The following is a 15050-nucleotide window of genomic DNA, read 5'->3' on the forward strand; positions in this document are numbered from 1 at the left end:
TGGAATCCCTGATGTGGGCTGATGCTGACACCTCCTGTCTCTGTCCCCCCAATCCCAAACACAGGCCTGCGGCGGGTGATGGTGCGGGCCCATCGGCAGGCCTGGTGCTGGCAGGACGAGTGGTACGGGCTGAATATGGAGAACATTCGGGAGCTGGAGAAGGAGGCGCAGCTCATGCTGTCCCGCAAGATGGCTCAGTTCAACGAAGACAAGGAGGGGGCCGCGGAGCTCACCAAGGACGAAGCCGCCCAGAACCAGGCCCCCAGGGAGCCCCCCAAGCCCAGCAGCAGCAATGGGGAACCCCTGGCAGGGCGGGGCCTGAAGAAGCAGTGGTCCACATCCTCCAAGTCATCACGGTCATCCAAGCGGGGAGGTGAGTGCTAGCACCCCAGTCCCCAGTGTTTTCCCACCAGATGGGCCCCATGCCACTGCTAGACCTCTGTCACTTGGAAAGCAACCTCTTTCTAGAGGACACTATGGAACCAAGCCTGTAGAGAGTCTGAGCTCTTCTCTTTCTAACTCAGCACCAGGCTAGTCCCTGCCTCAGAGCGAGGCCTGGACTCCACCCCAGCAGGCTCCCCTGACTCACTGGTAGGGCCCAGGGTAGGAGACTACAGCCCCAAGGAGCCTGGAAGGCAGGTCTGGGTGGGCTCCCCCAGCACCGCCAAGAGAGAGCCTGCCAGGCGTCAGATGCTGAGAAAGGGAAGTGAACAGGGCACCCCATGGAGCAGGCACACCTTCTAGCCCAGCTTCCCTGCTGTCCCCCACCCTCACAGCCCCACACTGTGCTCGTCAGCTCTGCTGTGGCCGAGGTTCAGAAGGTTGAGCCAGGTGGAGCCCCAGGGTGGACCCAGGCCCATCTGAGGGTGTGTCCTGGACTTACACCCGATGCCCTCCCACCCCCACATTCTCCCTGGAGTCATTGGAAGGACAGGGATCATTCCAAAAGACTCAGGAGCTTTCACTGTGATGAGTCTGGGCCACTCCCACCCTCGTTTCTCCAGTTCATTCTCTTCTGAGCTTCCTGGATCCATGGCAGCTTGATGCCGGGTTAGGCCCTTGGGTTTCATCACACCCCCTGCCTCCTGCTGGCTCACCAAGCCTCAGGCTGGGTGGTCAGTCTGGGGTTTTCTTCCAGCCAGTCCTTCCCGCCACAGCCTCTCGGAGTGGAGGATGCAGAGTATTGCCAGGGACTCCGATGACAGCTCTGAGGATGAGTTCTTTGATGCACACGGTAGGCAGGGGCTCCCACAGTCCTGGGGCCCCTCCTGGGCAAGGCAGGGTGGGGTCTGCAAGGGCTTGGGGAGGGAGTGTGGATTGAAGTAGGAATTGCTTCTTCCTATTCCATACCTGCTACCTGTCCTGGTGGACAGCATGGTGTTGGGGGCACAGAGGATGAGGTGAAGTCACCAGAAGGCCAGCTCTCTTGAGCCTGGGGTCTGAGGATGTGCTGCGGGCCTGGCAGGCAGAGACTGCTCTCTTGAAACCCCCCAAAAGGGATACACAATCAGACTGGGGTTTTTTTCCAAAGGTGAATCCATTTCCATAAAAAGTATAACTTCTGCCTTAAAACACCAAGGTCACGGGTTCAGATCCCCATACTGGCCAGCCGCCTTCCCCACCCAAAAAAGAAGTATAACTTCTTATAATTTTCTTATTTTTTGTACTTACCTTATTTTTTCTTGATTAAATTAATATACGTCTAAAGTAAGACACATTAGAAAATGCAATAAGCAGAAAATATGTGAAGTACCCATTTTCCCACTAATCCCCGAAGAAGCACCCTAAGCATACTGCAAAGGGACCGCTGGTGCTGGACAGATGCTAGTACAGAGCGCATCCTGGCTTAGAGCCCTGGCCGGTCCTCTAGGTAGTTGGGGCCAGCAGGCAGGCGCAGGGAGACGGGTCCCTCCCTCTGCAGGCTGGTGGCTGAGCCAGCCCTGCAGTTCCCATGCCGAGGCACAGGCTCAGAAAGGGACAGGAACTTGCCCACAGGCACAGAGTAGTGACAGGCAGGCCAGAGCCCTCCCATGACACCATCGTGGCTTGGAGGGGCAGAGGAGCCACATCAGTGTGGCCTAAAGGGAAAGAACATAGGGCATCCCAAGTCCAGGCAAAAGGCAGGTGCCTGGCTTGGCCCTGGGGCCAGAAGACATGGAATAGGTGCAGGTGGCTCTTGAGCCAGCCTCTGCACCTGGGGCCTCCCCAAGGATAGGGAAGAGGCATCCCAGCTGGCTTGCTCCCTGACAAGAGGAACATACACAAATAATGTAGAAAAAACTGTAAAACAGAAGACAGCAAAGCAGGAGATGCCAGAGCAGCAGTGTCCTGGGGAAACTGGCCCAGGGGCCCATCTGTGGCTGGAGCACGGGTCAGTGTGTGCCAGAGCCCAGACAGTGGCCTCTGACCAGTGGTCTCAGGCAGAAGTTCTTAAAAAAGTAGGAACAAGAGCCATGGATGCAGTGTTCATAGCAACTCTCCTCACTAAGCTTTTGTGGTCATTGGAAATGATCCGCTGACGAGTGGATAAATAAAGGTGGCCTATCCCTACAATGGGATGTGATTCCGCCATAAAAGGAGTGAAGTTCTGACACACACTACAATGTGGATGAACCTCGAAGATGTCATGCTGAGTGAAAGAAGCCAGACACAAAAGGACACATAGGGTGTGATTCCATTCATATGAAATGTCCAGAATAGGTAAATCCCAGAGACAGACAGTAGACTGATTAGTGGTGGCCAGGGGCTGGAGGAGGCAGGAATGAGGGCCGACTGCTCATGGGTACGGGGTTTCCATTTGGAGTGATGAAAATGTTCTGGAATTAGACAATCATGATGGTTGCACAGCATCTTGAATGTACTAAATGCCACTTTTAAACGATTTACATGGTGAGTTTTATTGTAAATGTTACCACATTAAAAAAAAAAAAAGGTCAGGAAGAAGCCCGGAGGGTGTGCGGCTATGTGGCTATCCTGTTAAGGAAGAGAAAGAGCAGGGCAGAACACGGAGGGGTTCCGGGGCCAGAAAAGCCAGGCCTCCCAACACCCCCAGTCCCGGGTCCCTGCTGAAGCCCCCTCTCTCCTCTCCAGAGGACCTGTCTGACTCAGAGGAAATATTCCCCAAGGACATCACCAAATGGAGCTCCAACGACCTCATGGACAAAATCGAGAGCCCAGAGCTGGAGGACACGCAGGGTAACCGGCTTTGGGGGGCTGTGGTGCTGAGCCCCCTCCTTTCTGACCCAGCTCCTGCCCAGTGCTGTGGGCTCACAGTGCCGCTCCTGTGTTGCAGATGGTCTATACCGCCAGAGCACCCCTGAGTTCAGGGTGGCCTCCAGTGTGGAACAGCTGAGCATCATCGAGGTGGGTGCCACAGGGACAGGGGCTACCAGGGGAGGGGGAGGGTGCAGAGGTACGGCCCGAGGGGGCTCCCTTACTGGCGGTCCTGCTAGGAGGGCACCGGTTCGGCCCTCTCTCTCCCTGATGTCCCTGAGAGCTAGGGACTGCAGACAGGCCCAGAGGAAGACCTTGAGCAAGCTCCACCCATGGGAAAGTAAAATGAGAAACTTACAAATTCCAGATCAAAGATAAGATCTCCACCTTGTGCCCAGCCTGTCTGCTGTCCCTGAAGATAAACAGATGGAAGGGGAGGAAGCGGAAGTCATCTAGGCAGAAATGATGTGGCCATGGCCAGTGAGGTGGCCCGGTGGGGGGGGTCAGCAAGCGGAGTTCAGTGTGTCCAATAAAGCTGTCTCGCTAGAGCACCTGTGTCCACCTAGCCTCAGGGGTTCTTCGTGGGAGCTCACGCCCCCTCCTCCTCCACCAGCAGGCGGTCAGAGCTGTTTGCACTGGGGGCAGGAGCCAGGCTGTCCCACACTGCAGTCACCGCACTGCTCTGGCCTCAAGCTGCCTAAGCCTAAGGTGGAGACGGCACCTCCGGGGACTTGGGACCCCCTGGGGAGTCTGGGGGGAGGAAGAGAAGCATCCACACTCCCTCCTGGGGTTTTCTGCTTTGAGGTCTGAAGTCAAAGTGGGCTTTTCTAGAAGGGGTAACAGGACAAGGGGAGTTGATTTCCAGTTGCTGCTTAATGGCAAGATAAAGCAAATGGAGCCCCCTCCCCACTTGCAGTACACATGGCTCTGACAGCCCCCCAGGGGAGGGGCAGAAGGGGCCTGGGACTCCAGATCTGCCTTGGGATGTGCATTTGGAACCCAGCACCAATTCTAGGGTGCCTCCATCCAAAGTCAGATCCCTTTGCTTGCAATAGCCCTCAAAGTGGAGGCCCCTCTCCCACTTGTGGAGGGGGTAGCTTTATGGAGACACTGAGAGGGTCCCCCTGGCTCCCTAGAGCCACTCCTCACAGTCTCTGTGGGCTCTGTCCCCACTGGGATTTAGGGCAGGAAGAGTTCCCGTCTCAGGCCGAGGAAGCAGGCTGAGTGTAAGGAAAGTGGTATTTCAGGGGCCTGCAGGGGTCCCTGGACAGCCTCCAGGGCTGGGCCTAGCCTGACAGGCACATGCAGGACTTTCTCAGCCCCACTACCCAGCCCTGCCCAGCTGCAGGTGCCTGTCCTAGGAACAAGGAGGCTGCCGTAGACATTTCTCCCACAATCCCTGCACCTCACTGTGTGGGAGAAGCCCCAGTGCACAAGCCCCATGGAGCTATTTGGCCACTCCATCCTGGCCTGTGGTCCTGGGCAGCAGGCGGTCCCACCCTGCCCTAGGCTGTGAGTTCATCCTGCCCAGGTCAGCCAGCGGTGGCCAGTCCTGTATGGGGACAGGCCTAGGTCCTGCCCAGGCCCAGGGAGGAGAGAGGAAGTCCCATAGCCACAACCAGGCCCCCTGGGCAGAGTCAGCCCAGTCCTCCCTTTCCCAGCCCCCAAGTGGCCCAGCGGGCTTCCTCCTTCCTAACTCCCCAGAGCCCTTGAGGCACAATGGCTTCTGGCCTGCCCTTGTGCTTCCTGGTGTCCCCATCAGCCCTGGGTCCTGCACCCATGCTACCTCCCCCCCAGCCTCTGCCTTGGCACCTGGGTCCTGCTGCTGCCCCTACCCCCTCCACCTGGTAGACCAATTCAGGGCCAGCTGTCCACACCAAGGGCCCTCCAGATGACTTCGGCCTCTTGATCTGTCTCCCCAGATCCTTGGAGACAGGACCCTCCCTTCATCTCCCTTCCCTGCCCCCCTACACCCCCAGACATAACATGGGAACAGCAAGTAGGCATGGCCCCGGCCACACACCAGAAGCTTGGGGAGGGGCAGGGAGCCCCTAAGTTGGCAGGAGAGCACTGAGTTGCGGCAGGGGCTCAGCTCCAGCCCAGTGTGCCACCAACATCCTGTGTGACATCAGGCCAGGCCCGTGGGCTCTTCTCACCCCACCTCCTCTAGAAAAGGAAAGTTTCGTACCCCGAGCATAGGTTTACTAATCTAGGGTCTCACAGACCTCACAAGCAAGCCTGGCCAACAGACTTGGGCTGACCTCCTTGCACTAAGGCGCTGGGGCTCTGCCTCTACCAGGACATCTCTGCTCTTGGGGACATGGGTCTTAGAGATAGTCTGGGAATGGCAAGGCCTGGGGGCCTGGGGCCAGAGGAGAAGACCACATGTAGATGGAGGGAGACCTCAGAGCTGCTGGCAGAGCAGCCAGGGACACTGCCTGCCCAGGCTGTGGTTGCTCTGACCCCAGCCATTCTTAGTGGCCCTGTGTGCTCAGGCCAAGACAGACCCAGGCCTGGAAGCAGACACACAAGGGCAGGCAGGCCCCCGTGGCTGGGACCAGGCTGAGCCTCTGTGCCTCCTCCCCAAGCTGGAAGCCTCTGCCAGGGCTCCCTGAAGGAAGTGGAGGGGACAGACTCCCTCCTTCTATGTCCTCTGTACTCTGAGTCAGGTTGGGTTGGCAGAGGGAACAGGACCACGAGAAAGAGGAAAGGACAACCCCAGCCTTCCCAGCTCGTCCTCCAGGCCCCATAACTGAGTGATCGAAATCAGGGTGCCCAGCAGGAGCAGTTGGGCCATGACAGGCCTCCCCCCAGGGTGACAGAGGGGCCTCAGCATAGAGCTGAGTCCCTGGGAGTTGACACGCTCCCCTCGCCCGTGCAGGATGAGTCCAGCCAGCCGCTGGCCGTGCCACCCTCCAAGATCCACGTGCTGCTGCTGGTGCTGCATGGAGGCACCATCCTGGACACAGGCACCGGGGACCCCAGCTCCAAGCAGGGTGACACCAACACCATCGCTAGTGTATTCGACACCGTCATGCGTGTGCACTACCCGAGCGCACTGGGCCACCTCGCCATCCGCCTGGTGCCCTGCCCACCTGTGTGCTCTGACGCTTTCGCCCTCGTCTCCAAGTGAGTGGCATCTGCCTGAAGCTTCTCATCGATTCTGGCCCTTGAACTTTGGGTGGCTCCCCCAGTGTCAGCACCCCTGTCCAGATGTCCAGACGTGCCGTCCAGCCCCCTCTGCCCAGAGGCAGCAAAACATATGCAGACAGGTAGAGCTTAGAGTTGAGGAGGGGCTGTGCCCAGTGCTGAGCCTCAGTTTCCAGTCTGTAACGTGGGGGTGCTGAACTGACTCCAAGATATAAGGTCTTCCTCGCCGACCCTGCTCCCCCAGCCTGCCAAGGGCTGGCCCGGAATTGTCCCTGTGAGTATTTTCTGAGTCAGCGGCTGAGACTCCGGCAGGCAGCTCCTGTCTACCCTCCTCCCCTGCCATGGGGAGGGCCCCTTGGCCTGAGCTGAGGCTGCTGGCTCCCTCCTGACCAGCCCCTCTCCTCCAGCCTCAGCCCCTATAGCCATGATGAAGGCTGTCTGTCCAGCAGTCAGGATCACATCCCCCTGGCTGCTCTGCCCCTGCTGGCCACCTCCTCGCCACAGTACCAGGAGGCGGTTGCCACGGTGATCCAGCGGGCCAACCTCACCTATGGGGACTTCATCAAGTCCCAGGAGGGCATAACCTTCAGTGGGCAGGTGAGTCGGGGGCGAGGAGGGAGGGATGATGGCTGGCCTGAGCGAGAGGGGCTGGCTTTCCCCAGTCCGCAGCCAGCGAGCTCAGGCTTGAGCCTCTCCACCCTCTAGGTCTGCCTCATTGGGGACTGCGTTGGGGGGATCCTGGCGTTTGATGCCTTATGCCACAGCAGCCAGCCAGTGTGTGAGAGTCAGAGCAGCAGCCGCCGAGGCAGCGTGGTCAGTGTGCAGGTACCCAAGCAAGGCCGGGGACACATCCCTCCTTTGGCCCCAAACATCCACGAGGCCCATGGCCTCCTGAGTACTGTGCAGAGCAGCTGCCCTGCTGCTGGGGGTGCTGTGCCTCCACCCGCCTCACAGGCTGTGCCTACCGAGGAGGGTGCTCAGTGGATACTTCCTCAGTCGGCGGACTAAGTCCTGAGCCACAGTCCCCATGGCCCAGGAGCCCCCCTCTAGGCAGGAGTGGGCACTGGCTGGAGCTGAGGAAGCCCAGCTCTGGCTGAGTACTTGGGGAATGCACCCAAAGGCACAGGTTTATGCTGAGCCCCAAAGGAGCTTTGCTCAGCATCCTGCTTCCCCTAACTCCCCCCAAAAAGGATGGGAACAGCAGTGGCTTCCAGCACAGGTGCCCAGAGGTGGCAGGGCAGGTGCATGGGGGCAGGTGGACAGCTGCAGCGTGGCTGAGCCTGGGAGTGTGCATGGCTTCAGGGGCCACTGCCCAGGGTTCACACTGTGGACAGTGGGGTCTGGTCCTGGGAGGAGTGATGGGCGGACCCTCTCCACTTTCCAGCAGGGAGGGAGGACCCACGGTCCTTCTGCAGAAGAGTGGCAAATGGCCTGGGGGGAGAGTGCCAAGGTCCAGGTGGCCAGCCTAGGCCAGGAATGAAGGCGGTTAGGACTTGGCAAGTGGGCTGGGGGACAGCGGGGTCAGGACTTTCCACTCTGGCTTGGGCAAGAGGAGGCAGGGCAGCAGCTGGCTGGGCCTGGAGTCAGGAGGGAGGAGGCAGCTTCCAAGACACTGAAGAAGGGGTCAGGCCAACAGCCACCAGCAGTGAGCCTCCACGGGGCCATTCCAGGACACTGACCTCCTGTCCCCCGGCATCCTGGTGAATGCTGCACACTGCTCCAGTGACAGCAGTGGTGGTGGCAGTGGTGGCGGCTCCAGCCTGGAGAGCAGTCGGCACCTGAGCCGCAGCAACATCGACATCCCCCGCAGCAATGGCACTGAGGATCCCAAAAGGCAACTGCCCCGCAAGAGGAGTGACTCATCCACCTACGAGCTGGACACCATCCAGCAGCACCAGGCTTTCCTGTCCAGGTGGGTGGCATGGGAGGCACAGGCTGTGAGGCCCCTCACCAGGTGAGAAAAGAGACTCCATGAGGGAGGGGCAGCCCCGAGCAGTTGAGGAACCAGGGGGGCTCTTTCACGTCCCCACCTGCCAATCACCACCTTGAGGTCCTGGGAGCTCTGCCAGGTGCTCCCCCAGCCTGGGTCCTGGGATCCTGGACTGGGCCTGGAAGAAAGTGGTTTATTGGGTACCACTGCCTCGGATACACCAATGCCCATCTTGAGGGAGCAGGGTGTCCCGAGGGTGGGAGTGGGATATGGCAGAACTGACCAGGGCAGCACTAGGTAGCAGCACCCACAAGACAGCACAGGATCAAGTCTCATTTGGTCTTGATGACCCCTGAGGGGCTATCAGACCCAGCCTGTCCTTCATGAGGCTGAGAGAAGGATAGCCTTGAGAAGGGCCATGTGTGACCTTGTCCCTCCCATCGTAGCCTCCATGCCAGTGTGCTGCGGAATGAGCCCAACACCCGCCGCTCAAGCAGCTCCACCATGCTGGATGGCGCGGGGGGCCTGGGCAAGTTTGACTTTGAGATCACCGACCTCTTCCTCTTTGGGTGCCCGCTGGGGCTGGTCCTGGCCTTGAGGAAAACCGTCCTCCCAGCCCTGGATGGTGAGAGCCCTGCAGGGGGGTTGGGGTGCAATGAGCGGGGCAGGAAGTCTCCATGGACCCCTGTCACAAGGCCATGGCCACGTCCTGGGCCCCTCCAGCGTCAGCCTCCTTTCTGCCCTCCCCTCCAGGCCCCTTGCCCTCCTCTGCTTCTGCTTAGGCAGCTTAGTCACTGGCCCAGCCTTTGACACCTGCTGTTTCATTTCATCTGCAAGGCGCCCTTGGAAGCAGAGGGCCATTCCACAGATGGGGAAGCTGAGGTCCAGGGCAGCAAGACACCGCCCGAGGGTCAGGTGGGGACACACCCAGTCTCCTGAGTCCGAGATCCTCACACAGGGGAGACTTGCAAGGTCAGGCACCCCCCCAAAGCCTCCTGGTGCAGTTGACTCCCAGCCCTGGAGGGGCCACAGCCACGCTTCTCATTCTGCACAGAAGGGAGGAGGGACCACAGCTGAGCATCCCATCAGAGCAGTGGTCCCTGCCCTGCACCCTGGGATCAACCAGGGCGGGTCCAGGTAGCCACACAGTCCTCACCATAGCTGTGCAGAACCTACCATTGCAGAGGAGGAACCTGGGTTCAGAGAGGTTTAGACACTTGCCAAGAGCAAGTGAGTGGCAGTGCTTGGTTAAAAATGCAGATCCCCATGCTTAGCACCTCACGCTCCTTCCCTTCCACTAGCTTGTCACTTCAGCACTGTCAGGAAGGGGAATCTGTAGCTTTGAAGGGGCCCAACAGCCAAGCAGCTCACCTGGTACAGATGGGTGCAGCCCTGTTGGGCGGTGTGACCTACCCAAACGATCCCACGCACCGTCACCTCCACCCTCTGCACAGTCTGACAGAGACCCTCTCACAAGTGCACAAAGACTTAGGGACAGTGATGTTGTTGTCAGTGATGATGTTACAGTGATGTTATCTGAAATCGTGAAAAACTAGAACCCATAAACAGCCGTCCATGGGAAGGGGGCTGGGTTAATAAATGCTGGAGCAAACATGCAACGGAATTCCCTGCCTCCGTTAAAAAGAAGGAGGCGGAGCTCTGCGTGCTGTGCAAAAAACTCCAACGTGTTTTGTGTTAAGTGGGGGAGAAAAGGCAAAGTTAACAAGTACAGCAATAGCTCCTATCCACGTGTGTTTTTAGAAGTGGGACACATATTACGAAGTTTACACTTAAGATCTCACAGCCACGTGATCTTCCCGATGACCAGTGGCTTAAATGGCACCTCCCTTTCCCAGAGGAGGAAGCAAGCGCCTCAGCAGGGGGTCCGGGCGGGGAGGGAGCCTTCCACCATTTACTCTTCTGTACTTAAAACTATTCTGTTACTACAGCCATTATAACTTTTTCTATTAAAAATAATTTGGGGCTCATAAAGGGACAGTGACCCAAACATCCCAGATCGATAAAGATACACTTTCTTTTTTCTCCATATCACAAGGCAGAGACGAGCTGGGACCCAGTCCCCAGGCCCCCTCCCTTCACCCCGAGTCCTTAGGGCAGAGCCAGCTGCAGACTCTGCAACCGACACCCCTGTCCCCAGTTTTCCAGCTGCGGCCGGCCTGCCAGCAAGTGTACAACCTGTTCCACCCCGCGGACCCATCGGCCTCCCGCCTGGAGCCACTGCTGGAGCGGCGCTTCCATGCCCTGCCGCCCTTCAGCATCCCCCGCTACCAGCGCTACCCGCTGGGGGACGGCTGCTCCGCGCTGCTGGGTGAGAGGCGCTGATCCCCTGGGGGACATGGGAGTCGATGCCACTCCTCTATTGTCCAGGCCAGGGGTGGCCCATGCCGTGGTTCTGCCCTGAGGGGGAGGGACAGCCTGCACTAAGCACCTCTCAGAAAGGACACCTGCCACAGGTGCAGGAGCATCCACCCTCACTGCTCCCTGCGAGTCCTGAGTGACTGTTCCCACCTTTCAGAGGGCACAGGTCAGGGCCTCATCCCGGGCTGTGGGGGGACAGAAAAGGACTTGACTCCCCTCCCCACTACTCCGGCCTCCACCCCAGCGGAGACAGAGCTAAGGACCCAGGAGGGGCCCTCGCTGAGTCCGGGACATTTTTCAGCTGGGCCCCATCGTGGCAGGCAGCACAGGGTGGGCGGGTCAGGGCTGGGAGCCGGGTGAGGGCTGCCCCATAGTCTACTCATGACCTCCCCTCCCCATGTATGTCCCACATTTTGTCCTCGAGGAGTCTCTGTGTCACAGCGTGTCCAGACGGCCCATGCGAGTGTCTGTTCTTGTCCTCTCTGTTCTCTCCCCGTCTGCCTCCAGTCGAGACTGTGCAGAGAAACCCCGAGCTGCTCCTGGAGGGCGGGCCCCTGGCCCCTCTTCCCCACAGGGACGGCTTCCTGGAAACCAGTATCCCCGTTCCCGCGCTCACCGGGCAAGATGGGCCCCGCCAGAGCCCGGGCTGTGCTGAGTGTGTGTAACCCCCCTTGCTCGTGGTGACGTCTGCTTCGCTGGCTGATCCCCAGTCCTCAGGGACCGCCACCCTCATTCCCTCCTTGTCCACTTGGAGTTGGTGGGAACTTTGTGATAAGAAGGCCCTGGGAAGCGGGCCTTGGTGCCTCCTCGCACACTGTGGGTCAGAGGCAGAGAGGACCCAATGCAAAGGTGGGCACAGTGGCCCAGAGATGGGCAGAGGCTGCCCTAGGGTTACACAGCACATCAGTGACAGTCCCAGGGCTCTGCCCCTCCTTCATGAGGCTGGCAGGAGCAGACAGGCCCCACTCCTCACCGAGGAGGAGTGGCGAGGCTGGACTCTGTGGGTCATGCTCCTTCCTGCCCAAGGATGTCCAGGCCCTGCCCGCATTCCGTCCAGACGAGGCTCCTCTAGCAGAGCCCCGTCCTCCTGCTCTGTCCAGTCCTTAGCCGGACCCAGGTGAGCCTGGCTTGAGCCCTCAGCACCTGCCCTTGTCCCCAGATGCCCATCCAGGGCCGGCTTCGTGTGCCTGGCTATGAGGGATGCCCAGGGGTTGCCTCCTTCTGGGTCCTGGGTGTACGTAAGGCATCCCAGGGAAGCCGCCCTGTTGTCGGCACCCCTCAAACCCAGGGGAGAGCCACTACTGCTGCCCACTGTGGGCTGTGGACCAGGTGGGGCCGGGCTGAGCCCCAGAGGCCCCGGAGGCCCTGGTGCAGGTGGGGCTGTCAGAGATAGCCAGGAAGCACTGAGTGAGCAAAAAGGTGACCAGGGAGATAGGGGCATGAGCCTAGCCATTTTGCCTCCTTGCCCTGTGTCTGTGTCTGTCCATCTGTCCATCCCTGCCCCAGTCCTGCTTTTCCCCGCCTCAGCTCTGGGCCCTGCTCTCATGGCCCTGAGCCGGCAGTCCCCGACACGGCCACCACCCTGGTCCTCCCAGCCTCAGTGCACACTGGCTCACTGCCCCCCACTGCTCAGGGTCTGGCCTGGGCATTGCCTCTCTTACCCGGTCTCTGGTCCCTGTCCACCTGCAGCAGATGCGCTCCAGACCCACACTGTGGTCTTCCAAGAGCATGCAGCCCCCTCCTCGCCCGACACGGCCCCCACTAGCCGTGGCTTCCGCCGAGCCAGTGAGATCAGCATCGCCAGCCAGGTGTCAGGCATGGCCGAGAGCTACACGGCATCCAGCATTGCCCAGAGTGAGTGCACGGCCCGCCTCCCTGTGCCCTCCTCTCCGGGGCCAGCTGGCTGTGTCTGGAGACACTTCCGGTTGCCACGGCTGGGGAGGGGGCTCTACTGGCGTCTAGCGGGTGGAGGCCAGGGACCTGCTGAACATTCTGTGAGGCCTGGGACAGCCCACAGCAGAGTGGGCCACTCCAAACAGACAGCAGTGCCTGGCTGAAAAGCACTGTCCCCTCAGGAGGGCTCTGGAGAGAGGGGCCTTCAGAGGGCCCCATGGCCTCCCTCGCAGCGGGAAGCAGAGGCCAGGGTCACCCCCTCTCCATCCCCCTGTGCTGGGGACAGGATTCTCTCTGGCCACAGAGCAGCCCGGCCAGGGCTGAGGCTGATGTAGGCGCTCCCAGCAACTGTGTCCTTCTGTGAGGAGGGCCCTGGACCGCCCCTGGCCTGGCTGTCTTCTCAGTGTCCTTCCTGGCCCATGGTGGACATGGCAGTGTGGTGGCCACAGCATGGCTGAGCTGTTCCTGTTGTTCTTGCTCCCCAGAGGCCCCCAAGTCGCTCAGCCACACCCCCAGCATCAGGCGCCTGTCCCTGCTCGCCCTGCCCCCCCCAACCCTCACAAGCCCTGGCCCCCGCCCTTGGGTCAGGCAGGCAAGCCCCTGCCTGGAAAGTGCCTCCTGCCTCCCTGGCCTGGACATCGGAGAAGGTACTGGGCATTGCCACGCCCTCCACCCACGCGCTCTCTCCTCTAACCTGGGTCACACGCCTCTGCCAAGCACGTCTCACCTCTCACCATCAGGCCCTCCCACCTGGACCCACACTGAGGCTAACAGGGAGCCGGAGGCTTGGGCTGGGAGGACTCAGATACTTGGTGGGAGGGAGTGGTTGGAGTTGGCAGGGGGGCCAGAGGACCCCACAGAGCTGGAGTGAGGCTGGGTGAGGGCCAGGGAAGCTCCATGAGGTCCCCTGTCAGGCTGAGGGGCAGATCCCAGGGGAGCCTGGACCTATAAAACAGGCACCATTGCTGGGCAGCTCCCACATGCAGCCACCGGCAAGGCATTGTACAAGCCTCATCTCTGATTAGGGAGGGCACCCAGCCCCAAGTCAGAGTTGAGACTCACCCAGGACCATGCAGCTGGAAGGCCCTAGGCCTCACCACTGCCCTGATGCGCCTGGGGCTTGTGGGGTGGCTCAAGGGCTGAGGAGGGCCGCAGGCCTTGCCTGGGGGTTCAGGAATTGTAACCCCCCGCTGTGACACCTTTCACAGCCTTGAACCTGGGGGAAGACAGATGAGACAATGAGGGCAGCAATGGGGTCCGGGCCCAGGGATCATCAGAATCAGTGACAGGACCAGGAACAGCTAGTCCTGCCTCCAAACCCAGGCTTCTCCCCCTATCCCCCAGACCACCCCCATCCCCCCATTACGCTCCTTGCAGAGAGTGAATTCAGCACTGCGGTGCTCACTGCCACAGGGCCTCTGGCTGCTGGGAGCTGTCCTGGCATCTTCTGCCTGCTCATCTGCTTCCCTCTGTCACCGCCTGGGAGAAGACTCACCTGGCTGCAGCTGGAGGGAGGGTCTAGTCTGGGCTGAGCCAAGCTTGGCTCAGGGGGGCCAGGTGGCCCTCTGGGAGCCCTTCGAGGTTACCCAGCCAGCCCAGTCATGGCCCCTCCTCCTGGTAGTTGCTGCAAAGTGGTGGGGCCAGAAGCGGATTGACTACGCCCTGTACTGCCCTGACGCTCTCACAGCCTTTCCCACGGTGGCCCTGCCCCACCTGTTCCATGCCAGCTACTGGGAGTCAACAGACGTGGTCTCCTTCCTGCTGAGACAGGTACCCCTGGGGTCCTGCACTGCTCAGGCACACATTGGCCTCATAGGAGGCCCCAAGTGACAGTGTTGATGACATGGCCCCATTAGATGAGGGCATGGTGGAGGACCCCTCCCTCTCCCCATCTGACCACAGAGCAAGCAGGATGGAGGAACACTTGTGCTGGAATGTGTTAAGACTTTCGGGGATTGTGGGGATGGGGTGAATGTATTTGCCCATTTGTGGGACAGACAGGAATTGTGGGGGCCAGAGAGCAGACTGGAGAGGATTGAGTAGTGTCCCCCCAAAAGCCTCACGGGTTCCTATTGCTGCCTCTTGGGGCCTCTGGGCTCTTCCTTCCAGAACAGGAAGCCCCAGGCTTGACTCTGCCCCATGGCCTCCTCTGTTCCCCCCCAACCAGGTCATGAGGCATGACAATTCCAGCATCTTGGAGCTGGATGGCAAGGAGGTGTCAGTGTTCACTCCCTCGAAGCCGAGAGAGAAATGGCAGCGCAAGAGGACCCACGTGAAGCTGAGGGTGAGGGGGCCTCTGGGTACCCAGGCCCCAGGGCTGCCGTGCTATTTTATCTCCACAAGAAGCCCCCATGTTACAAATGAGAGACTGAGTCACTGAGAAGCGTGCTGTCTTGTTTAATCCTCAGTCTGTGAGGTTGGAGCTATCAGCCTATTTACAGACAAGCACAGTGAAGCTTCCTAATTTCCCCAAAGCTGAGCTGGA

At 59.9% G+C, this 15050-nt stretch overlaps 1 protein-coding gene across 9 annotated transcripts in view; it reads left to right on the forward strand.

Annotated features, from left to right (window-relative positions):
* The window catches only part of PITPNM2 (phosphatidylinositol transfer protein membrane associated 2), a 148840-nt gene that overhangs the window by 129188 nt on the left and 4602 nt on the right, over positions 1-15050 (forward strand). For 4 of the 9 annotated variants that reach the window (XM_063085346.1, XM_063085347.1, XM_063085348.1 and 1 more), the window contains 15 exons: positions 65-373; positions 1139-1234; positions 3091-3195; positions 3293-3363; positions 6095-6342; positions 6771-6960; positions 7069-7188; positions 8034-8275; positions 8740-8918; positions 10452-10622; positions 11180-11329; positions 12362-12526; positions 13051-13212; positions 14187-14335; positions 14733-14849. In XM_063085346.1, the coding sequence (XP_062941416.1) occupies positions 65-373; positions 1139-1234; positions 3091-3195; positions 3293-3363; positions 6095-6342; positions 6771-6960; positions 7069-7188; positions 8034-8275; positions 8740-8918; positions 10452-10622; positions 11180-11329; positions 12362-12526; positions 13051-13212; positions 14187-14335; positions 14733-14849 (2474 nt within the window). Of the gene's footprint in view, positions 1-64; positions 374-1138; positions 1235-3090; positions 3196-3292; positions 3364-3580; positions 3680-6094; positions 6343-6770; positions 6961-7068; positions 7189-8033; positions 8276-8739; positions 8919-10451; positions 10623-11179; positions 11330-12361; positions 12527-13050; positions 13213-14186; positions 14336-14732; positions 14850-15050 lie in introns of those variants that run through there. The other 5 variants (XM_063085351.1, XM_063085349.1, XM_063085350.1 and 2 more) reach the window with 5 other exon arrangements.

This window comes from Cynocephalus volans, chromosome 2, assembly GCF_027409185.1.
Source record: "Cynocephalus volans isolate mCynVol1 chromosome 2, mCynVol1.pri, whole genome shotgun sequence".
Lineage (NCBI taxonomy): Eukaryota > Metazoa > Chordata > Mammalia > Dermoptera > Cynocephalidae > Cynocephalus > Cynocephalus volans.